The 25,776-nt window shown below is 35.6% G+C and overlaps 2 protein-coding genes across 11 annotated transcripts in view; one reads left to right on the top strand and one right to left on the bottom strand.

The window, feature by feature from the left end:
- RASA1 (RAS p21 protein activator 1) overlaps nt 1–18,515 on the top strand; it is a 115,564-nt gene extending 97,049 nt beyond the window's left edge. The window contains exons 17-26 of one of the 2 annotated variants that reach the window (XM_006080228.4): nt 233–392; nt 1,864–2,006; nt 3,472–3,587; nt 4,970–5,056; nt 8,072–8,139; nt 9,600–9,688; nt 10,944–11,021; nt 11,898–12,032; nt 13,535–13,664; nt 15,644–18,515. In XM_006080228.4, coding sequence (XP_006080290.2) covers nt 233–392; nt 1,864–2,006; nt 3,472–3,587; nt 4,970–5,056; nt 8,072–8,139; nt 9,600–9,688; nt 10,944–11,021; nt 11,898–12,032; nt 13,535–13,618 — 960 coding nt within the window. In that variant the 3' untranslated portion in view covers nt 13,619–13,664; nt 15,644–18,515. Of the gene's footprint in view, nt 1–232; nt 393–1,863; nt 2,007–3,471; nt 3,588–4,969; nt 5,057–8,071; nt 8,140–9,599; nt 9,689–10,943; nt 11,022–11,897; nt 12,033–13,534; nt 14,605–15,643 lie in introns of those variants that run through there. The other variant, XM_025292249.3, reaches the window with a different exon arrangement.
- CCNH (cyclin H) overlaps nt 16,187–25,776 on the bottom strand; it is a 126,153-nt gene continuing 116,563 nt past the window's right edge. For 2 of the 9 annotated variants that reach the window (XM_044947324.2, XM_006080222.4), the window contains 3 exons: nt 23,320–23,390; nt 20,295–20,406; nt 17,006–17,129 (listed from right to left, as the gene is read on the bottom strand). In XM_044947324.2, coding sequence (XP_044803259.1) covers nt 17,012–17,129; nt 20,295–20,406; nt 23,320–23,390 — 301 coding nt within the window. In that variant the 3' untranslated portion in view covers nt 17,006–17,011. Of the gene's footprint in view, nt 16,501–17,005; nt 17,657–20,294; nt 20,407–23,319; nt 23,391–25,776 lie in introns of those variants that run through there. The other 7 variants (XM_006080223.4, XM_006080225.4, XM_006080224.4 and 4 more) reach the window with 7 other exon arrangements.

Raw genomic sequence — 25,776 nt, 5'->3', positions numbered from 1 at the left:
TCTATGAATATAAAGGCTACAATCTCCTTCTGTTTTTAATACATGTATTCAATAGAACATACTCCTAAATGGAGAAGGTATCGAGCCCACCTCTCTCATGTCTCCTGCATTGGCAGGTGGGTTCTTCACCACTGGTGCCACCTGGGAAGCCCATAGAAGAACATATTTTCTGTTAATCTGAGAATGCTCAATATTGTATACTTTCAACAACCTTTCTCGATGTCTTTTTTAGCTTATACTGCAAAAGGAACTTCATGTAGTCTATGCTTTATCACATGTATGTGGACAGGACCGAACACTACTCGCTAGCATTCTACTGAAGATTTTTCTTCATGAAAAGCTTGAATCATTGTTGTTATGTACACTAAATGACAGAGAAATAAGCATGGAAGGTATAGTATGGATGTGTTAGTGTGATACTTTTAAAAACTGGGTTAATGATTCAGTTCAGTCACTCAGTCATGTCCAACTCCTTGCGACCCCATGGACTGCAGCCTGCCAGGCCTCCCTGTCCATCGCCAACTCCCGGAGTTTACCCAAACTCATGTCCATTGAGTTGGTGATGCCATCCAACCATCTCATCCTCTGTCATCCCCTTCTCCTCCTGTCTTCAATCTTTCCAGCATCAGGGTCTTTTCCAATGAATCAGTTCTTCGCAAAAGTGGCCAAAGTATTGGAGTTTCAGCTTCAGCATCAGTCCTTTCCATGAATATTCAGGACTGATTTCCTTTAGGATGGACTGGTTGGATATTGTCAAGGGATTATCAAGAGTCTTCTCCAACACCACAGTTCAAAAGCATCAATTCTTCGGCGCTCAGCTTTCTTTTATAATCAAGTATATATGGACTTTATCTTAAAACATTAAATAATTAAATCATCTTACAAAGGAAGTTACTCAGTTTTTCCTTCATTAAAAAATTAGTTGGAGTGTCAGTTCAGATTCTTACGCTGGCTAATATAGGAAGCAGGGGGTTACTTATATGTAATACAGGTTTCTGTCATGGCAAATTAGTATTAGAAGCAATAAGAAAGTGACTTCCATGTCCAGATCATTGGTTCATAGTGTGTCTGATTATTAAGAACAGTTTGGTATGCTTACCATGTTCTTGTTTTTTTTTTTTTTTTTTGCTTATAAATTCACTGCACAAAAGTTGGGTGTCAGCTGCTTTTTATTTCTAGTGTCTATATAGACAGGTAGTTTCTAGGCAGCTGGACACATTGTAACCACGTGTAAACACGTCAGAATAACCCATTTCCAGCCAGCACTTTGACTCACACAGTACTTGCTTCTAGGTTCCCCAGGTATTAATAAACTGTAGAATCTAGAACTATTTCCTCCTACTCATAGAAAAGACAAAAATATAAAGTGGTGGTACATATTTTATACTGAGATTTTTTTCTTTCAGTATTTGTGTTTTTTAGAATTTTATTAAAAGTTAATGGCTATATGTTAGACTACTAAGTTAATCTATACTGGGATTTTATGTTATATGCTTGTTTGGAAATCAACCCATATTTCCCAGTGTGGGCTCAGTGGAGAGCAGGCTGGACTCGGGTCCTAGTTTTGTCACTATTTGGCTCTAGTCTTACTGATAAGTCATAGAACTGCCTGAAGCCTTTGTATGTTCATATGAACATGCAGTGTGAATCCCTGCTGTTTATGATCTTAGGAAGTAATAGAAGTCTTTTGAAGAGTTAAGTTTATAGAAATATAGGACATCATTATATTTAGTAATGCTGCATGCAGATAAATGTGCTTAAATGGCTATAATTGGTCAAGGAAAACAATGAATTAATTTCCAGTTTGGTTCACAATAGTACAATCCTTTACAAATAATTTTGTAATATTCAATGTTTATGTAGATGAAGCCACTACCCTCTTTCGAGCCACAACGCTTGCGAGCACCTTGATGGAGCAGTATATGAAAGCCACCGCTACGCCATTTGTTCATCACGCTTTAAAAGACTCTATCTTAAGGATAATGGAAAGCAAGCAGTCTTGTGAGGTGAGTAATGCTGTATTTTAGCAAAGAGCATATTTTAATAGGTGAAAATGTATTAGCTGTCTAAAACTGTTCATCAGAGCAGTTATACCTTTTGTAATACAATTGGAAAAATGTTATGCAAAACAGACTTCAAAAGGGTGTACTTTATTTGGGGATTAAAAACCTCAAATTGTGCCAGAAATACATGAAAGTACTTTTATCATAAAGTGTATACTACTTTCAGAAAGTGTGCATAACATAAATTGAAGTTTTTGTTAAGAGAGTTCTCTTGTGTAAGTTCTAAATAATATCTAGGTTTGTCCTTAGGGGTTTTTTTTGTTTTTTTTTTTTTTTTTGGTGGCAGGGAGGTGGGTGGTAGGAACGGCAGAGGTTATCTCCTTAAAAGCAAATAAAAAACATCCTTTTAGGATTGATTATTAAAGGCTTCAGGCTTCCCTGGTGGCTCAGATGGTCAAGAATCGGCCTGCAATGCAGGAGACCTGGGTTTGATCCCAGGGTTGGGAATGTAAACTCGCAACAAACCATTAAGAAAAAGAGTAGAATCTCATTTATGTGACTATTTTATCATTTTATTTTGAAGGTAGAGGAACTATAGGATAATATTTTTTAGGTCTGATACAGAATAAAGGAATTGCTTTTGATAATGTATACTGGGATCAGTCAAGATGTTAATTCTGCACTAAGTTGTCAATTTTTACTTATTAACTTAAAGAGGACAAATTGATGATATAGTATTGCAGACCTGGGTTAACACCATAGTTAGCCTAAGTATAAAGGATACAGAAATGCAGCAAGTCTGCAGAAAGTCTCTGGATGTTGAATCCAGGCTAAGGTATTTAGATTCCCATAGATACATCTACTCCATTGATTCTAGAGAAGAATTCTTACATATCAAAAGTTACTGAAAAGTTCATGATGCTGCCACTGAGGCATCTGGTATTTTATCAATTTTTTAAAAAGTCTTACTAATAAAAACTTTTCTAATAAGTTTTTTCCTCACATAAATTTAGAATTAAGATAGGTTTTATAATAATATACAGTGATCTTTCTTCTCAATTAAAATACTCCAATATATCTATGAATATGTGGCCACTTAAACGGGGTTTTTGTGTTTTAGTTGGGAATATTATCTTTAAAATAGTCTAATACAGTTTTGTGTCCCTGTAAAGTCTATGGTAAAATGTGGTAAATGAATAAAAGAAAATTTTATTGATTAGTATTAACCCCAAGGCAACTGAAAATTGTTGAATAATCATTGCTTGCTCTTCAGTTGAGTAGTTGGGAATTAACAGTAATAAGCCCATTAGGAGTTCCACAGAGTAAACTACTTGAAATTCCCATTTAGCCCCACCACCAACACCAAATGGAAAAATAGAGAACTCTGCAAACAACTGTTTGATTACCTTGATTCATTTGCATTTATTATTGTCAAGATGCATTTATATTGATTTATTCCTTCTCTTAGTTAAGTCCATCAAAGTTAGAAAAAAATGAAGATGTGAACACTAATTTAGCACACCTGTTGAACATACTTTCAGAGCTTGTGGAGAAAATATTCATGGCTTCAGAAATACTTCCACCGTAAGTGGTGAAATTTTAATTTGACAAGAAATTGTATATTGCCTTTTTAAAATCTGTATTTATGAAAACATGTGTAAGCTTTTCCACTATCTGGATGTTGTACTTTGAAAAAGTAGAGTTTTTAACCTTTACATGATGAATTGTGTTTAAGGAAAAAGTGACTTGAAGAAACCAAAGTGAAATATTTGCATTAAAATAAGCCATGTTTTTATACAGGCCAGTATGTATGGTTTATCTAGTAACTTGGGGAATGAATAGAAGCGTATAGTCTCAGATTTGAGATCATGAAACATATGTACCTCTCCCATCTATAGTTGAATATCTTCCTCATTATGTACACAAGGTAATTAATTACTTGGTATCTGCTTAGTGGCTTCCAGTGTTAGTGAATTCACTTATTCAGGCAGAAGTTAACTTACATTAAAATCTGCCTCCATTCTAGTATCTTTTCATTCTTTTCATTAATATAGAAGTAATCTGAAAATGGTAGGGTTTCCTCCATAGTAGATATAAAGAACTGGCTAAATGAATTGACGAAAACCTAAGTTTCCCTTATCCTTTGCTATATATCATTACTTGTAGCGGAGTACTTTTTTTGGGAAAAAGGTTAGTTGCATTTAAAAACGTCATAATGAGCCAGCAATCCCACTGCTGGGCATATACACTGAGGAAACCAGAAGGGAAAGAGACACGTGTACCCCAATGTTCATCGCAGCACTGTTTATAATAGCCAGGACATGGAAGCAACCTAGATGTCCATCAGCAGATGAATGGATAAGAAAGCAGTGGTACATATACACAATGGAGTATTACTCAGCCATTAAAAAGAACACATTTGAATCAGTTCTAATGAGGTGGATGAAACTGGAGCCTATTATACAGAGTGAAGTAAGCCAGAAAGAAAAACACCAATACAGCATACTAACGCATATATGTGGAATTTAGCAAGATGGTAACAATAACCCTGTGTACGAGACAGCAAAAGAGACACTGATGTATAGATCAGTCTTATGGACTCTGTGGGAGAGGGAGAGGATGGGAAGATTTGGGAGAATGGCATTGAAACATGTAAAATATCATGTATGAAACGAGTTGCCAGTCCAGGTTCGATGCATGATACTGGATGCTTGGGGCTGGTGCACTGTGACGACCCAGAGGGATGGTACCGGGAGGGAGGAGGGAGGAGGGAGGAGGGAGGAGGGTTCAGGATGGGAAACACATGTATACCTGTGGTGGATTCATTTTGATATTTGGCAAAACTAATACAATTATGTAAAATTTAAAAAAAAAAAACAACAAAAAAACGTCATAAGCTTTAGACCGCAATGAGATCAGTATTTTCATTTGCTTTCTGTATTGAGATGATTGTGTTATTTTGGCAGGACACTGAGGTATATTTATGGGTGTTTACAGAAATCTGTTCAGCACAAGTGGCCTACAAATACCACCATGAGAACAAGAGTTGTTAGGTAAGGCTTATTAATTGATTTGTTAAATCATTGTAATAGCCTGCACCAACAGTCAAGTGCGTAAGTGTGGAAATGTGAAGAATAACAGTATATAGTATACAATTAAAGACCTTTTTTGTTTGAATTTTATGTCAGGCCCTGTTGAATATTTTCTAAATTCAGATAGCTCCTAAACTTTAACTTTGTGTGTTTTTTTGAAGTTACTATGAAATACTTAGCTACCGTTTTGCATTTTCTAAAAACCTGAACATTCAATGATAGTCAATTAACTATTTGGGAAGGTCTTTTTTTTTTTGTTTTTCAACCATACAAAATGAGGTTAAAAGTTATATAACCAACAAAAATATGTAGCTAACGTCATATAGTACCCTTCATACACGCACATATACATTCATGCATACATGTGTATTGTTTAGTCACTGAGTCATGTCCAACTTTTTTGCAAACCCATGGACTGTAGCCTGCTGGGCTCCTCTCCGTGGGATTCTCCAGGCAAGAATACTGGAGTGGGTTGCCATTTCCTTCTCCATGGGATCTTCCTGGCCCAAGATCTAACCTGAGTCTCTTACATTGGCAGGCAGAGTCTTGACTGCAGAGCCACCAGGGAAGCCCATATATGTGTATACATACATAGAAAAGGAGAGAGAAACAGAGGTAGAAGAAGAGGGAGGGGGGAGACCAAGATTAGTTAATGTGTCTCTGCTACTGCTGCTAAGTCGCTTCAGTCTTGTCCGACTCGGTGTGACCCCATAGATGGCAGCCCACCAGGCTCCCCCGTCCCTGGGATTCTCCAGGCAAGAACACTGGAGTGGGTTGCCATTTCCTTCTCCAATGCATGAAAGTGAAAAGTGAAAGTGAAGTCGCTCAGTCGTGTCTGACTCTCGCGACCCCATGGACTGCAGCCCGCCAGGCTCCTCCGTCCATGGGATTTTCCAGGCAAGAGTACTGGAGTGGGTTGCCATTGCCTTCTCCAGTGTGTCTCTAGGAAAAGCAATAATTGAACTATACAGATATTCATTAATTGGTTTGTAACAGTCTGTGTCTTGGTGCTCATCTCCTGCCAGAGTCTTGAGTTCAGAAGCTGTCTCAGTGTGTTAGTTGTGCAGTAATTAGAAGGAATTGCTCTGTCAAGTCATAGCATTTTTTAGCTTATATAGGAGGACTTTGGTATTATTTTAACTTTTGCAACGAGGAAGGAGATCTGTAGATGCTGAATTTGCTTAAGGTTATATAGTTAGTGGCTAAGGCAGAACTAAAGGCAAAAGATCTAAGACCCAATCTAATATCCTTAATATCTGAAAGGCTTTATTAAGCACACCACAACCTATTCAAGACAGTAGGAAATTACTGCAAAAGCATCAGAGAATTCAGCAGTCTAATGATAATAAAATTTATCATATAGAATATATGCTGCCCATCATGTTACAGACCATTAAAAAAAAAAACTGGGCATCTACTGAAGACACCAGTATCACAGAATTAGTTTTGAAAATGTGCATTAATCCTGTCCCAACCTATATTTGTAGAGAGATCTCATTTTACAGATAAAATCTCTTGGTTACTAATGATATGACAAATATCTAAGAATTGTCGATTTTACATTTTTTGGCTTAGAGTAGAGATGAGAGAACAGAAAAGAATTACAAGCATATGTTTCAGTATGTTTGTTAAGCAAACAGCTGGAAATTCTGCTATGCAGTTTGATATGACAGGGTATTTTAATAAGGGGCATTTATGGCCTAGGTGGTGACTTCTGCCCCTAGTTAAGCTTTTAAATATACATGTAGATACCTAGTATCCCTCTTATATTTAAAGTTACCTGTAAGAATTCACAGAAAGTAGATTTGCACACTGAAATTCTTTTATAATTCAGTGTTGTTAGGTTATATTTCAGATTCAAAGGCAAAGATATCAAAATGTTCTCAAGTAAAACTTATGCAAATTTCCTCATAAATTAAAAGACATCTAAAGATTTAATGTGCTGAGAATCAACATATTCCTTTTCTAAGATTTCCCAAAATTAGCAAACAACATTGTTGGGAGGTGAATGCTGAGAAGTGTTATTCACTCTAATAGAGAAAAGAGACTGTGTCAGTAATTTCTAAAAAGAATTTTATCAACTTGGAAATAATGCGTGTCTTTCCAAGGGCAGGTGAGAGGTCAGTTATGAGTGTGGATCCCTCTTTAAGAGTAAATTAGAGAAATATTATCTAAATGAGGACTATACCAGTAACTGAAGGGGGCAGTCTAGCAATAGCTATATACACTTGTAGATGTACTTTGTACTTTGTTCCCAGAGTAAGATTAGCAGGTAAAATCATCTGACAACTGTTGTTAAATGTGCGTTTTTACTGTGTTGTTTTGCTATTAATATTTTGTAATCTGAGGATTTTTTTAGACTTTTAGAATGCATAATGTCTTTTCCTCCATTGCCTTAAAGGCTTTTCAACATTATGTTTGTATACTTTGTCATTTATTAAGAAGTCACTTTTCCCCTAGTACAATGGATTCTTAATTTTTACATAATAATAAGTGAACAAAGTCAGTATAACGAACTTGATTTATAACAGACTGTTCTAAGAAAGAGGAAAGAGAAGTGAGAAAACGTCAATTTTAAGACCTTTACAGAACTATGTATCTATTAAAAAGGCTTGCTTGTACTCCTGTAATATTTTAGAAATTCCTAGTGTTCCTAAGGACACTCCTTCCTCAAAGTAAGTATAAAAGGCACTGTTGGCCTGAAATAAACAGTGAATTTTAGATATAACTTAAATTTTCCCAAAGTAAACCTACAATTCTAAATGAGAATGTTTAAGAAGCAGAATATATATATATATATATATATATAAAATATATATGTACGTTCTTAAAATAGCTTATTTTCATAAAGTTGTATATTTGGTCAGCCCTACATTAGTTCAAAGTTCATGGTTCTACAGGTATTAAAATTTTTATTATTTTAATGTGACACATAATAGTAGTTTTCTAAAATAACAAAATTTCCCTCCCATTCAGTGGTTTTGTTTTTCTTCGACTTATCTGTCCTGCCATCCTGAATCCACGGATGTTTAATATCATCTCAGGTAATAAATTTTGAAATTAAAAAAAGTTTCATACTCTTTAGTGAGGTTATTCATTTTTTCTTTTAAATCTGATTTTTAAATTATTTACTTCTAAGACTTGGTATAAAAAAGCACCTGACTTGTTTTTGCTGTTTTACCTTTTCTTTCCATTTTGCTTTTTTTCCTTTCTTTCCACTACTATCTGAAGCCTGAGATGGCATAAGTAGACACATACCATTTTCTGGCCTGTCCATACCCATGTCTCAGACGCTTAGGACTTTTTCCAGTCTGCAGTATTGGCTTTTTCAGGTTGGGAAGAAGAGCTTTCTGTGGTGCTTTCAGCTCATGCTAGACTCGTCACTACCATTGCAAGTTGGATTTAAAATTACAGCTGCAATTGTAGTTGTACTCTACAAATACTTATGAAGGAGCCCTTTGAGATTTCCCGGTAGAGATTTCTTGTCACGAACTACATAATGATAATTGGCATTTTAAACTCCCAACAAACCAGATTTGGTTTTGCATTTTACATATGCCCATTATGGACTGGTAGTAGACTTTTCAAATAAAGGATAAGAATGATATTTGTGACTATAAATATAATCATAAGCCATTATTAGCAGAAGGAATCTGAAGCATTTTTGTCTTTATAATTTGAAGCTTAAAACTGTATTAAACATTTTTGGAATATCTTAAATTTTACCTTTATAGCCATTGTATCTTTGTAAATACTTACTGTTGCTACTAAAATGGTTAAATCTTTGGGTCTATTAAGAATTAAGGGTTTAGAATTCTTTTGGAGAGATGTGTTTATCTGAATGTTGGACTCTGAACCACTAGGCAATATTATTTATTGTTTAGCAGCTTAAGATAAAAAGAATACAATCTAAAATCAGGCAGCCAGATAGGCTATCTGTAGGCTTTTACTATAAAACAATTTCGTTTCAGAGCTTAAAATTAATAGACAAATACTTTTCATTTACATCCTACTGTCAATATATGTTTTTCTCCTCAAAATAAAGCAGAGATTCCAGACTTTATTTTTGTTATTGAGCTTTAAAGTGAATTACTTGACTCACTGGAGGCTGGGAGCAGGACACTGTTCATATTGCAAATTGACAACCTGGGTGGGTTGAAATTCACAATTTGTGAATTGTCCCCAAAAGGTATGTGGAGTGACAGTCTTTGTAGTGATAAAGTTTTGAGGTATTTTATAATACTATCAACCAGTTGGGAATTGCTGAGCCTTGTAGTACCCTTTTCACAAACTACAGGTGCTAATAAGTGTGTTTGGTTTCCCCCCTTTAAATCAAGCTCTTTTGATTCATACAGGTCATACACTTGCCAAAAAAATTGCATTCTGAATGGAAGAATGTTAGTATTTTTAACTGTAAAGAAATATTAAAGTGCTAAATTTATAATGGTTTACCTGGAAGTACCTTTGGAGTTGGTGTCATTAGCTGTGCCCAATTCTCTTATAGATTCCCCGTCTCCTATTGCTGCAAGAACACTGACATTAGTGGCTAAGTCTGTGCAGAACTTAGCAAATCTTGTGGAATTTGGAGCTAAGGTAAAAACATTTTGATACTTTAAAATGTCATTTTTGAGTGAAACCTCAACATGACAAAACCATAAAATGTAAGTAAATTTTCAACAGTGGATATTTCATAAAGATAATTTATGATATTATTGGTATGTTCACATATTTAATGTTTTTAGATTTTAATTTTAATAATGGAATTTTTAAAACCACTGTTTTAGCTAGTATAGAAAACTGTTTTTTCAGTATAATTTCCAGTATAATCAATGACCATATTTTAAAATGTATCCAGTTGATTTGTTACGTATTACATACTAAACATTCTCTGTAATATTAAAATTTAGATGAGTTTTTAAACAACCCATATGTGATCCTACTAAGGACAATTGACTATTAATATGTCACCTGCTTCTGTCATTATTAAACTTCTTGTTGTATCTGGAAATATGTAATTATTTTTCTTAACTTAGATGACTTCCAGTTTGTCACTGTGCCTTATATCTATATCTATCTACACACACACACACACACACACACTTCCTTTCAAACTTGTCCAGTTATTTCTTTAAATGAACTTTGGAGCAGAATTACTAAGTAAGAAGACTTTTTGCTTCTCTCAGCCTTGCCAAAACTCAGCTATTACTACTCTTTTATTTTTGACAATCTGATAGGCATACTACTTTGTGGTTCCTTATTTCATCACTTTTAGACTATATGATTTTTCACGTCTAGGTCCTTACCTCACTTTACTGAGGTTAAAAGAGCTTGTGTTAATACTAAACACAAGCTCCTATTGTAACATAGCATGTTTTAGAATAGGTTTAAGACTTTAGAAAGAAGCAGTTTGTAGCCTGACTTAGCTTTTGAATGTATCTGAATTCTGAGGCAGGTTTTGAGTACTAATTTTTTATTGCAGTCCTTATCATACTGTATTTTAATTTATTATATTCTCTGCTAGATTCTAATAACCTCTGGGTACTTGGCAAGTAATTATTTTCTCAGTAATTATTTTTGAACGACCTACATATAAACAGTTTGTTTCTGCTAGGCTATGTATGCTAACTTTTTTTCATCCAGAATTTGCTCATTAAAAATATACCCCTATTCCTTAGAATAGCTGCTTGCTTATATTAGAAGGAAAATAGTCATTTTATGATTAAATTCTTACAAATATGTTCTGCTACTGATAATATGACTTATAAGAATTTTTACTATATGTATGGTTTTTGTTACAGATCAGATGCTTTTCATCCATATAGTAAGACTTTTATTTTTATATTTTTAGGAGCCTTACATGGAAGGTGTCAATCCATTCATCAAAAGTAATAAACATCGCATGATCATGTTTTTAGATGAACTAGGGGTATGTATATAATTTTTTAAGTATTTTGACACCTAAAAGCTTCTCTATCCAGAACTGGAAAAAAAAAATTCAAAGGCTGCATATTTTTGTCTACCTTCCTAAACAGATTATTTCATTTGATTATAATCATTTATTCTTATGGTAAGTAGTTTTCACCAAGAATATAGTATTGTGGCTTTTGGATTTCTTGTGTCATTTTCCAGTTTCTGGCTCGTCTTCCGTTATCTTCTTAGCTGCCCGCCTCACCACTGTGTCAGTCTGTTGCTGCTTTAACAAAGTAGTGGAACTTGAAACAGTAAAATCAGTATTCAGTCTGGTAGTACTGTATTGACACTAAGGTACTTTATGAAGCTTATCTGAAGATAATTAACATTGATTTCTATATGTTAATTATGTGTTTGTGGCGTAGTCCACAGATAATTATAGACCTGAACGGTTCTCATAACACTTGTCATGTAGCTCTTATATGTGCTGATGAGTTTGGACAAATTATACCCGTTTAATCATGAAAGTCAGTCTGAAAGAGCCTAGGAATTTTAAGTTTGGGTTACCTTTAATCCACATTAAAGAGTTAATGCTTGCATTATTTACCCTCCAGATTTTTTTTTTTAAAAAAAACAAAAAAACTCTTCATAGATTTAAAAAAAATTAGAAAAACCATTTGCTTAGACTAGCAGTAATAGTGCACAATATTTTGTCCTGTGATTGAAGAAAATGAAACCTGATTTTTGTGTGAATATTGAGGTCATAAAATCTATCAAATTGAATTTTAAGAGATTATTATGTATTAAATTTTATCTACTGTACCAGTTAGGATCTTTTCAGAAGAGATAGTAGTGTCGTATTTCTAAACGCAGTTTTATGATTCCCTTAAAGAATGTACCTGAACTTCCGGACACTACAGAGCATTCTAGAACTGACCTTTGCCGTGATTTAGCAGCACTGCATGAGATTTGTGTGGCCCATTCAGATGAATTGCGGACGCTCAGTAATGAGCGTGGTGCACAACAGGTAGGTTTTTGCAAGCCTTTGTTAACAATATTATTTCTTTACATGTAAGCACAATATCAGCATAAGATTCTTTGAGAGCTGATAAATAGCTAAATTACAATTAGTCTTACTTTATTAATTATATTAAAATTTTAAGACTCTGAATCAAAATCCACAAAGATCTCAGCAAACAGGAATGATAAGCCCAGATTAAGATTACATATTTTTGATACCACAAAATGTCAAACCTTGCTTCTAAGCTAATGTGAACTCGACTGAAAAAACAGAGGTGTTTATACGCTTGGTGGTGTGTATGGAAGTGGTAAGTGAGCGAACAGTCAATCAGTAGTGATGTAGTGTTTTTCTGTCTGCTTCTGTCACACACGCACACCGTGAATGGCCAGGTAACTTTGCAAGCTGTCAAACACATGAGAATTATGCATGCGTTTTAAGATTGATAAAAACATTTCAAGATCCACAGATTCTGGAATACGGCCTTAAAAACTAAGCAGTGCCACCGGTGGCCGACATGTGGCAGGGACCTTACAGGAGAGGTTAACACGTTGAGTTCAGTGATTCTGAGTTCTCCTCAATCTGAGATTCTACAATTCTCGTTTCTTCCCAGTTTAGATAATAATAGCACAATTCACTTAGGTTCCAATCACTTTAGAAGCTCAGGCAGAATATGTGCCATGAAGTGAAGTGGCTCAGTCGTGTCCGACTCTTTGCGACCCCGTGGACTGTGGCCTACCAGACTCCTCTGTCCATGGGATTCTCCAGGCAAGAGTACTGGAGTGGGGTGCCACTGCCTTCTCCAGGGGATCTTCCCAGCCCAGGGATCAAACCCAGGTCTCCCGTATTGGAGGCAGACGCTTTAAGCTCTGAGCCACCAGGGAAGCCCCTAGTAAGTGCCATAGACCTACTTCTATGCTGTCGGCATGTGAATTGCCTTCTTGCTACACTGGAGTTGGGTTTATTATATGGCTTGCCTTGAATACTTTAAAAAAAAAAAAAAATTATTTTTTGGAGAATTTGGCCCAATTAAGACTTTCTAAGAAAGATAAAGGACCTGAATGATTTAATTTTAGGCCCAGTGTTGTCATTCTTTTCATGATTATAGCGTTTGATTATAGCGTTCATTAGACTGTAGCCTGATTGCCCTTATGTGCTCTTACAGGGCTTGAGGTGTGTTATTTATAATGATAAATCTGTCTTCTGATAAGATGTTCTATCCTAGAGATTGTTCAGGCCTAAGTAGATACGAGAATGCCAACAGAAATGAGTTTGTTTAGAGAGTAAAAAATTATATCTTAACCAAAATAACATGGCCAGAAATATTCAGTCAAGGACTGAGTAATACATACTTAAAATTGTATGCTTTTTTTTGAGTAGAATGGTAATGTTATTTTATGAATCCCTTTGAGTTCATATGGTATTTTTCAAATCCAGGTTTCCCATCCCTGAGATTTGACAGAGCTTTCATTTATTTACTCATTATTTTCATATTGTTTTTCTTTGTCTAGCATGTACTGAAAAAGCTTCTGGCTATAACAGAACTGCTTCAGCAAAAACAAAACCAGTATACAAAAACTAACGATGTCAGGTAGCAGCCTTCGCCGCAGTGTTCTGCATGGATTCAGCATGCCCAAAATGGTAAATCACATCAGTATAATGTCTCCTTTGCTCTTGCCAAAAAAATAGCACACCTTTCCACATTCCAGTGATGTGTGAGCTATGCAAATAGAACTCAAGATTCTGCTGGTAACTGCTCCAGCAGCTTTGTAAGCTATCTTTACCAACCTCTGAGCCTTGGTGTACAGATCACCTTTCACACAATGTTATGACTGTATCTTGAACTTTGAAAATATATTTTCAATACATTCAATTGCCAAAGTTTTGCTGTTTCTTGAGAAAAGAACTATGAAAAAGCATTTTCTGTTGACAATTGAGTATAACTGGATTGCAGACTGTTCTTACATTACTTCTTCCTGAATTAGGAATATGACCGTCTGACTGTTCAATGACTATTTGTATTTACAGTTTCCAGAATTTGCCATTACAATAGGAACAATCCTTGCTGTATACTTTTTTAAAATAACTGTGCTCTCTCTGCTGGAACTGTTGAAAGAAAATATATAGAGTGGATCTATTGCTCATCAGCTTTATTTTTTAAACGTACCACTTATTTTGTTGGAATTGTCAAAGACTGTATTTAGAACTCATAATGCTTTTGTTTAATGTTTACAACAGTAAATAGTTTGAATTCAATAAATATTATTGGTCATTGTGTACTGATCAATGCATGTTACCCATTCAACCATTTATAAATGACCAATTTCTTTTGTATGTTAAAAAAAAAAAACCTGGAATACTTTCCTTGAACATATTCATTAAGTCCAAGTTGATTTTTTTAAATTATGCGAACAATTTGATCAGCCACTGAACAACTATCCATCTTTGACCTTCTGACTACTTGTTGTATCTGCTGGATATTTAGTTTGATTGTATAGTTTTATTTGCTTCTGTATGTGTATTTTTGTGAATTATTCACAGGGTTAAGTTAAAATAAAACCAAGGGATATCTTAAAATTGATTACTTCTGTCTAAATACAGCTAAACATTTAATTTCATTAATTATTTTCTTCCTCCTTTAGGGGCAGTTCAAAATTTAGTACCAGAGCAAGGCCCAGGGAAAAGATAAAATTTGAGCTTTTTTTTTCTGGCTAATGGTCTCTTTTGAAGGATTCTATTCATTCATTATGTATTTGTTAACAATTCTTTCCCTCCCATAATTGTCCAGGGGGAGACAAGGCATACAAGGTGGTTCTAAACAAGTACGTATTGAGAAAAGCATTTCCCACAATAAAGAAAAATTTTCTAAAGGCCTATGTTCTAACAGAAACACTATTTCTTCCTGTATTTTAAGCATTAGAGGGATAGAATACAGTGTTAAAATTGAGGGTTCACAAAATTTCTACACAGTATAATTTTAAGTATTAAATGCTGGTATTTGTATGGAGGTAGCTAGCCCTAATGGAGAAGGCAATGGCACCCCACTCCAGTACTCTTGCCTGGAAAATCCTATGGACGGAGAAGCCTGGTAGGCTGCCATCTATGGGGTCGCACAGAGTTGGACACGACTGAAGCGACTTAGCAGCAGCAGCCCTAAAGTAGCTGCAATTACAAGTTGAACAGTGTTACCAAAATACGCAGCATATGCAGTGTTCCTTTCTTTTCAGCTAGACAGTGGTATGCCATATGGACTCCTTTGGTGTTCTAGGATAAACTAGAAGGGACACAGGCTAGTGAGATCTCTGAAAACGTTTTGAAAATAAAAAGGTCCCGATTTGAGTGCTTGGCAATTTGGTTCTCTCCCTCTACTCACACCTCAGTTTTAACCATACTAACCTACCTGCCCTTTCCTGATCTCAACTCCTCCTGCCTTTTATTAAAAAAAAACAAAAACAAAAACACACAAATATAAAGAAAGACACCCTGCTTTTCATATATAATGACATGCTTATCTCTTAAAACTGGAATAAAAAACTTGTTATTTACCTTTGTAGGACTTAGAGTCACTTAGCTGATCAATGATGAAATAAAACCTCTAAACGTTTTTTTTTTTTTTTAAGGGGCTTGGTAGGAAAATCTTCAGAGATAAATGTGGACCTTGCTCTGATGCCAAACTTTAGTGACCTAAAAGAGAAACAAGCTACTTAACTGTGGACAGTTTGCCTTCCTGTCTAGAGCCTGGCAGCACTGCTGCTTCATCCGGACTGTACTGGAGGATCGTCCGTTTCGGCTTCTCCCTCTTCACTTTCCTAAGATCATACTTTATGAATTTTATTCCTCTCATTTCTCAATGAGAAGGAAACTAAAACCAAAAAGCTCAAGCCTAAAATACAAACAATTATTAAAGAATATGCATATAGTAAATTTTACTTTCAAAATTTGAATTGTAATTAAATGGTACCTATACTCGATGGAAAAGCATATCCTGGGATGCACTGACACTGAGGAGAGGCGTGTATCTGGAAAATCGGGACTTAGGACAATTGCGTTTCTAAGAATTTCTTTAACCCCATTTTCTAGCCAAAAAAACTGACTGAACATCATAATTTGGTTCCAACTCTAGAAACTAAGATCACAGTTAAATAATTAAATGCTATAACAACTTTTAGATTATGACACTTTATATAAAACAACATTGGCAAATTACAGCTTTAATTTGTTATCAATCATGATGGGTTAAGGTTACCCAAACCTGGTGTTACTCTGGCTCCTTTGAAGATGTTTTATTTCACATAAAGCTACCCTGAAAGGAAAAAATTTTAAATAACATAAATAGAAAAGTTTAATATATTTTGATGCTTTCACAAATAAAGTTAAATGCCAGACATGCTTCATCCATCTGATGATTAGTTAGCACTGACAAATCAATTTCAAATGGCTAGAGAGAATCTACCAGGTCATCGTCAGTCCATTCTTCCTAAGAAGGAAAGAAAATGTCATAAGGATAACAGTATACTGAAACATAACCAGTATTGTTTACCTTCTTGCCTCTCTTTAGGAAATTGTTCTTTTGCTTTGTTGAATATAAGGTAAATAAATCAGGAAAATATGTAGCAGTTTAACCTTATAATAATATGATGTGGTCTTACCAGGTTAGCCTAGTGACAAGAATCAATGTTTCAGTTGTGACATTCTGGGTCTGATTATTCATTATCTGACTTGACATGTACAATTTTCTTAAAACAAGGGTAGGAGAAGACTCCTTGAAGATCAAGAAGTATATCTACTACCTTCTAGTATATCTACTACCTTCTATAACCTTAGGAAGGATTCTTCATCAAGTAACTATTATACTACTTCAGAACAGGCCAAAACAGAAGTGAGAAAAATTCCTCCAATAATGGCCAAGATTAATAAAAGATACAAAAGAAAGCTTTCCAGTACCTCTCTCTATAATGCTTGTACTCTAGAACAATAAAACCTTAACATTACGGTTGTACCAGAATATACAACAGTAATTTACATTTTACCTTTGGAGAACATACCTCCTCATGTTTGGATTTCTTTGAAACATAATCATCATCTTCGTAACCTTTTCTCTTCTTCCTATAATTAAGCAGCCATCAATAAACAATCTAATATGGGCAACAGAATAAGTTAGCAAGGCTATGAGATATATTTACTGAAGACCAAAGCCTGGATAAATGGAAAGAGGTGAAAAGTTCGGATAGGAAAACTCTTTCAAATTACTCTCTGAATTCAATGCAATTCTAGTTACACTCCAAAAACAATGACTTGTGGACTTACCAAGTCAAACTCGGACCTGGGAAAGATTAGCAAAAGAATCTGAAAACAAAGCAAGGGGGATTTTGTCCTTCACGACATCAAAATATACACCTATATTTGTAAACTATGGTAATTAAAAATGTGGCACAGTTGTCCCTTGATATCTGAGGGGGACTGGTTCCAGGAACCCCTAGAATACCCAAATCCTCACATGCTCAAGTCCCTTATATAAAATGGCAATGGTACAGTGGTGCTCTGCATCCAGAGGGCTGACTGTATCAGCAAAGAATCACAGATCAACGATCACAGCAGACAGGTGAAAAACGAGGTATACACAGGGATTTAACCTGTAATAAACGAGTATTTAAAATAACTAAGAAAATCAAAGAGAATTTTAAATGGCTGGTACAATGGGTTACTTATTTGAACAAAAATTTTAATATTATGAGATTTCTACCTCAGACCAGGCACAAATAATTGTAAATGGTTTTTACAGCTGAACAAAAGGCAAAATAATAATTTAGGGTAAGAAAAGGTATTTAGATGTTAAGAGTGTGAAGCAAAAGACATGTTGCCTACATCACAAAGTGAAAGGAACAACGGAAGAAAATAGTTGTATGATACATATAAAAACGTCAAGAAAATGACACCGGGAAATTGAGTAGGGCTTATAATTATGCAATGCAGAAGACACACAAGTGATTCTTAAACACAGAAATATCAATGCCTCAAAGTAATAGGGGAAATGAAAACTAAAAGATACTATTTTCTTTTTTACCCAGACTGGCAACAGTTAAAGATTGACAGTATTAAATGTTGTACAATTTATATGATAACAATGGAAAATTATTTCTTCTACACATACATAGAGAAAAGCTTGGCAGAGGTAAATGCCTCTCAGGTCACAACTGGGACTGGAGTTTGGTCAAAGAGAACTTTGGTTTACCTGTATTAACTGGCTTTAATAATGATAACATATATTACTTGTATACTGAAAAAAGATAAAAGAATCTTAAAGACCAAGGAAAAATATTTTATCCCAAAGCAATGCTTGTAACTGTGGGTCCATGGACTGATGTTGTTGGTCCACGAACAATTTCCAGTGTGCAATAAGTACAGAAACTGAGTGTATGTTTAGAAACTTTATAGCAATTTGATAGAATAATTTATGACTGTTAAATCTAATAAAATTTAAGCTTATCTTTATGTGTTTTTTCTTTTTTCAGTAATTGGTAACATTTTACGAAGTATAAATATCTGTAATGGGCTAGAAATAAAATCAACAGTCCCTTCCAGACAGTTTGAGAAGCACCACTTAAGTATTCATTCAAGATTTGACTGACACAGTACAAAGCAGATGGTCACCTGGAATAAGATGTAAATTCTAGCAATTAAGAATTTTCAATTACAGTCCTCTACGTAGCTATGAGAGTTAACATTAACAGTTCAATGGTCTAATTCAGAGGTTGACAAAATTTTCTTTAAAAAGGCTAGACTGTAAGTATTTTAGGCATGTAGGCCATGCAGTTTCCATCACAACTACCCAACTCTGTTACTGGGTGAAAATAGCCATAGACAATAATGCAAACCAGTGGCTGTACCTATGCACCAAGGAGACTTTCTATAAACAGGCACTGGCCCAGACTTGGCGTATGGGCTATAGTCTGGCAACCCCTGGTCGAAGCCCATGTCAAAATCAACATGAAAAGATTATCAGTCAGTGCTGCAGTGCTTTTCATTAGTCAACATTTTTCTTCTCTGTAACCATTCCTTCCTTCTAGTCACCACAGAAACCCAGGAGTGAAATTTACCAATTTTAAGTTCTGTGCTAAGCCATGTTTTGCAGTTACAACTACAAATATCATAAAAGTGTCTCATATTTTACACACTATAACTTTAAAGAGTCATGTGTACCTGATCTGAAGGCCTTAATGCTGTGCTGGCTTACATATTATCTGATAGTGTAGGGATTATATAAAGATCAAAAACATTTTAAATGCATCTTGACTGTTAAGATGCCAGAGCTAATTCCCAGTAAACTTTACAGACTACAGTCCACGAAGAGAAGTTTCACCATTCCTATTGCCCTGCCCAGATCTTCAACTGTTCAAACACCTAAAAGGTTTAAGTAGACATTTCAAGTTGCAAAGCATAAAGAGCCCAGGTACAGTGATTTCCACTTTCAGCCTACAAATCAAAAAAGCAGCATTATGGTGTTCCTTGTGGCTGCAAGAAGACACTGAACAGCACATCTGCCTATTGGTTCTGTCTTCAGCATAAAATTACCACAGAGAAAATATGCCAAGTTTCTCTACCCTAGCTAATAGATGTTAAGTCTAGAATAGTGCACTTACTCTTCAGAAGAGATAACCAGATCACAAAAAAACCCAAAGATTAAAAAGGCAAGAAGTAGGTTCAGGAATTCCCTAGGAAGACTTTGCCCCATGGATCCCACAAGGAATAACAGGACAGGGCCTGCAAGCTGAAGGACACGTCAGTCAGAGCAGAAGAATATACTCTTGAAACTCAAACTCAAAATAATTTATTATGTCGTGTTTAATCCTATTAGAAATCTCCACTCAAAAAAAAAAGCAGATTTGGGGTAAGTCAGTCTTCCCCACATGAACAAAACTTACCAGTTAAATAATTCCCTTTAAAGACTAGCTGCTGCTGCTGCTAAGTCGCTTCAGTCGTGTCCGACTCTGTGCGACCCCATAGACGGTAGCCCACCAGGCTTCCCCGTCCCTGGGATTCTCTAGGCAAGCACACTGGAGTGGGTTGCCATTTCCTTCTCCAATGCATGAAAGTGAAGTCGCTCAGTCATGTCCGACTCTAGCGACCCCATGGACTGCAGCCTACCAGGCTCCTCCGTCCATGGGATTTTCTAGGCAAAAGTACTGGAGTGGGGTGCCATTGCCCTCTCCAAAAGACTAGCTGGACACAGTAACAACTCTATTCTTAAATGGCAGTCTCACATCTACTTACGTAACTACATTAAGTGCAAGCTCAGCAGAGTGACACCTCTCCAGCTTCTGTTTCAGAGCAGCAACTTCTTCAGGTCTGGGTGGTTCGTATTTTTTTACCAAGTTCCTCATGCCTATGTGGAGATTAAAAAAAGGATTTAAACCAGGTAATAAAAAGCCCTGTTCCCATAAGGTGGTTAAATAATTTCCCATCTAGTTTTGGGAACCAAAAACACTCCTGAAATGTGATTATTCTCAATATTAATATTGTTCCACATTAAAATCCAATGGCCACCATACTTCTCGTTCAAGTCATTATAGCCATCTGCTGCTTAGCCCACATCATGTACAGCAAAAAGGTAAACCTGCTATACTAGTATTTTTTTTTCCAATCTTAACCATGGTTACTTTTTGCTCAAGTTTTACAGGCTGTTAAAAAAGCCCTACATGATTTAGTAAAGACATGCTTTGTCCCCTGCCACCAACCATATTCATAACATTCTATCCTACAGATAGATGGAGGGCTGAGTATACTTATTTACAAAGAAAGCCGTTATTACATAATTGATAATGAAGGTAGGATGCTTAGTAAAAACACGTCAGCCATCCTTTGCTTTAACAAAATGGAAAACTTAGACAATGAAGTATCACCAAGAAAACAAAAATGTCCTCATTAAGCTAAAAAATTCAGTGACTTTAAAATCGCGGAAACATCCTCTACCTAGTCTATATTTAATTCAACTACAATAAACCAAAGACCATAAACCACAAGATTTATTAGGGGAATGAGAGATTCAGGGCTTGTTGTTAGTCAGCCATGTGCTCCAAGTGACTGACTTATTTCATAATGCAAGTAAAGCAGTGTTTTCAATTAAATTAATACTTGTGACAACACCCTAAGGACAGTATCTGTGTGTGAAAAATTATGAATAAGATATCTTAATATCATTAAAGCTCTGAGTGTTAACAAGAGCTATTCTTATAGTAAAACAAGTGGAGTAAAATACAGCTACTGAGAGAATCACTAACAAAACTGTCACGTGTATACACACAGCACAGTGAGTTACCTTTAAGATCTCTGCTACTGCTGCTAAGTCACTTCAGTCGTGTCCGACTCTGTGCGACCCCATAGATGGCAGCCCACCAGGCTCCCCCGTCCCTGGGATTCTCCAGGCAAGAACACTGGAGTGGGCTGCCATTTCCTTCTCCAATGCATGAAAGTGAAAAGCCAAAGTGAAGTTGCTCAGTCGTGTCCGACTCTTTGCGACCCCATGGACTGCAGCCCACCAGGCTCCTCCGTCCATGGGATTTTCCAGGTGAGAGTACTGGAGTGGGGTGCCACATCTACTAAATTCCCTGATCCTTGTGTCTATGGCCAAATCACAATTAGCTTTGGAAGTGAACCCTCTAGTGGTAAAACTGAAAACCTACAGTTTTATGATTCTTAAATCACAAATTCATTTTTCTCAGAGAAGCCCTCAAGAACATTTCCAGCAAAGAACTTACATAGTCTGAAGCATCTTGACTTTTGAAACATAAAAGATGTAAGTACTCCATCATCCAAGATCAAGATCTGCAATCTCATATTTCAGTATTTAAATTACAGATTTTATTAACAAGGACAACTGGCACAAACGGTTTGGAAACACTGATTTTAACTCTAAAGAATAGCCCAGCAGCCCTGAGCATGCAGTGTGACACAGGCAAGAATGAAAACGGAGAGGACTGGCTAACCTAGCCAGTAAGTTAGGTGGCGGTTCTAACTCAACTCAACCTAACGTACAGCTAAGTGAACTATCTATATTTAGTATCTTGTAATAACCTATAATGGAAAAGAATCTGAAAAAAATATATATGTACACACACATATATATATAACTGAATCACTTCGACATACACCTGAAACTAACCCAAATATATTTTTAAAAAGTTAAAGGGAAAAAACACACACAAAAACCCAAACCCTCAAGACAGTGTTTCTCAGCATCGACAGTATTGACAGCAGTTTGGGCCAGATGAGTCTTTGTCATGAAGTGCTGTGTTAGTTTCCTAAGGCTGCTATTAAAAATTACCACAAACTTAGTAAGGCTTGTTAAAATCACAGGATGGATTCCCAGACAGTTCTGAAGCCCACGAGTCTGAAATCAGTTTCACTGGGCCAAAGCACAGACACTGGCACAGGGGTTTCTCTGGGGGCTTCTGTTCCCGCCTTTCTGGTGGCTGGCAGCATTCCTCAGCTTGTGGCTACATTACTCCAATGTTTAGGGCTGGCATCTTCAAATCTCTCTATTCTGTCTTTACATTGCCTTCTCTGTCATACCTCCTTTGCCTTCCTCTAATAGGGACACTTGTGATTATATTTAGGCTCTATCTGGATAATACAAGATAATGTCCTTAACTTGATCAAATCTGCAAGCCCCCGCCCCCCCCTTTTTTTTTACCATATAAAGCAACCACATTCAGTTTCCAGGGATTATGACGTGGCTATCTTTGGGGAGCCACTTTTCAGCCTATCAAGGGGCTGTACTGTGAGTTCTGAAATGTACAGCAGCACCCTTACCTCCATACTAGATGGTAGCAGCCACAAACACCCCACCCCAAAGTGGTAACAACCAAGAATGTTCATAGACGGGAAAAAAGAAAATTCACCCCGTTAAGAATCATGGCTTTTGTAATATCAGGTGAGGAAGTGACTAGGCACACATTAACTAATCAAAGCTAATTTATCTACAAAATAGAAGTTTCAAATTTAATTAGCCTTTAGTTCCCTAAGACCTTTTTTAGTGCTCATCATATTTGCATACACTTTAAAAGGGCCTTGTTTTGAATCTCAACCCTTTGTGAATCTCAATATTTTTCACTTTCCTAAAAAGTTATGTGTAAAAACTACTTCGTGTGCCTTCTATTTGTTCTTCACCTTCATGATACAATAATAAGTAAATCTAAACAATAACTTGTAATTTCAAGTTAAAATACCAGTAAGTTATTTATTTACAAAGTAGCTCTGTGATAGAAGAACATTTTATAAAGCGTTCTGTTTTACTTACTTTTCATTATATCTAGTAATTGGGACAAGGAAGTTCTGTTCTCCTTGAGCATCAGACTTTCTGATAAATAACTGGAAAAGAGAGGGAAAAAAATGTTTTAATCTATTGCACACATTGAGAAAATATGACATCATAAATTATTTTTCTTCATGTTCTTTTCTTCATCAAGGGACATCTTAGGAAAAACTTGAAAGAGCCTTTTGGCCAACCCAATAGTATTCCTTAATTGGACATAAAGCTCAGTTAACTGTTTTCCTGGAACCAATGATAGTATTTCTATATTTATATTTTTAGCCATTCTGAGGTTTTATATACTTGAACTTGATCTATAATTAATAACAGCCCAAGTGAACAGATTCCCAAAGTAACCTTTGAGAATAATCTTTCAAACATAAATGTAATAAAAACTGTTAATTTTTCTCTTAGGTGAAATAAAGTTACAAAATTTAGGACAATTTTTAAAGAAATTTTGTTGCTATATGTCTTTTAAACTATCAAAATTATTTAAATTCTATTACAACATTTTGATAACTACTTTTGCTATTATATTGTCTTCATCCAGTGTGAGAATTCATTTTAAATACGGAAATCAGTAACTCCCTTAACAGCAAATACATTTCTAGTTTTCAGTAATTCAAAGTAGCAATTAGTTTTTTCCCTTTTCCTTGCACGCTTCTGCTGTCTTTTTTTGTTTCTTTTCATTACCTAAAAAGTCAAACTAGGAGATGTGAAGTAAAGCTCTAAATCCAATGAAAAAGAAGAAACCCCAAACCAACAACAGAATATTCCGTAAGTAATTATCTTAAAACATCATTCAGAATATAACAACAGCACAAAGGCTTCCCCCTTTTGAAATCAGTAATCAACATAAAAGAAATTTCCATGTATCCCAAAAGTTGGAAAGGAAGTCAGAAGTTAAAAATTATTTGAGAACATTTTCTCAAAGGTAAAAATGCCCAAATGTCTAGTCTCTGGGAATGCAACGAAAGTGTATTTAATTTGTAGTGAGCCCAAGGTACTATGGGGCTTCCCTGGTGGCTCAGATGGTAAAGAATCTGCCTGCAATGCAGGAGATGGGGTTCAATCCCTGGACTGGGAAGATCTCCTGGAGAAGGGAATGGCTACCCACTCTAGTATTCTTGCCTGGAAAATTCCATGGACAGAGGAACCTGGTGGGCTACAGTCCAAGGGGTTCCAAAGAGTTGGACAAGACTGAGTAACTAACACTATAAACTTTCAAGGTACTATAATTTCACCTTCACCTGCCTGAAATTATAACCAAACTTCTAAGATGAAATAAACTCTACTTTAGACCTTAGGATCCTTCATCCTTCTCTACTGATACAAGAACAATCTTACCACTGAAAAATTAGCATATAAACTGTGTAAGACACAATGCTTAAACAGATTAAGCAAACAACTGGTTATCTGAATTGTGGAAATGACTTTCTTCACTTACACTATGGAAGCTCCACATTTGCAAAATCCATAGTATCAATTTGTATGGCTGTCCTTCCTAACTAGAGCAAGGATAGCTTTTCAGTCTTAAGTTTCTACAGTAGAGTGCATGATATATAGAAGGCAATCTGGGGGGAGGAAAAACTTCCACAAAGGTTTGCTTAGTAAATAAATGAAGGTATAGATCACTTTGGGATTAAATGTATATATTAATATACAATTGATGACTTCTGTTTATAGAGAAGAGGGATACCATAAATTAAACAAAATATAAACCCACAATCCCTTATCTTGGATTTGTTTTGAAATTCAGAATTATTCATGTTTTAGAAAGCTAACGTGTATATACCGTGAAATGTGAAATATTTCAGAGTATATACACACTGCCCCAATGTCTCTGGGGCTGTATCCTGTAATCAGTTATATTAATAGCTATGCAAGGAAACTTATAAATATTCCCATTCAGTTGAATAAAGACTAAATCACATCTGTTCATGTTTCCTGCCACCTTATCAATGGATTTTGAAATTACAGACAAGGGATTACAAACATAGAAAAGTTTAAATTTCGAAAGTTTTATCATCTTTCTTCCTCAGCTATTTTAGGAATGAATCAAGCAGAAGTTCAAAGGTATAAAGAAATTAAATGTGAAAGTTTAAAAAGTCTAACTTACTACTTGCCTGGGCTTTAGTTAATTATAAATGAATACAATAAGTATCTAGTTAACCTCTGTACAAGATATTACTGTAAGAATCACGTGAATTTAATTCATGTAAAGTGCTTATCACAGAACTCAGTTCTCAGTGTGCACTTGTGTATCAGCTATTACCATCTACAGCTCACTGAGACTCATTTGGACATTCTCTAAAGCATCCCTCACTCGACAAGTCTTGACTGGATTCCATGTGCCATCCATGGAGATTAATGAATAAAACAAGGCAGATGTATTCGTTGCACTCACACTGCTTACCAGTTCACAAAACTTCTAAATTTGCCATA

Source organism: Bubalus bubalis, chromosome 9 (genome assembly GCF_019923935.1).
Source record: "Bubalus bubalis isolate 160015118507 breed Murrah chromosome 9, NDDB_SH_1, whole genome shotgun sequence".
NCBI lineage: Eukaryota > Metazoa > Chordata > Mammalia > Artiodactyla > Bovidae > Bubalus > Bubalus bubalis.
The sequence above is the reverse complement of the archived record's forward strand: the minus strand, read 5'-3'. Positions and strand labels throughout refer to the sequence as shown.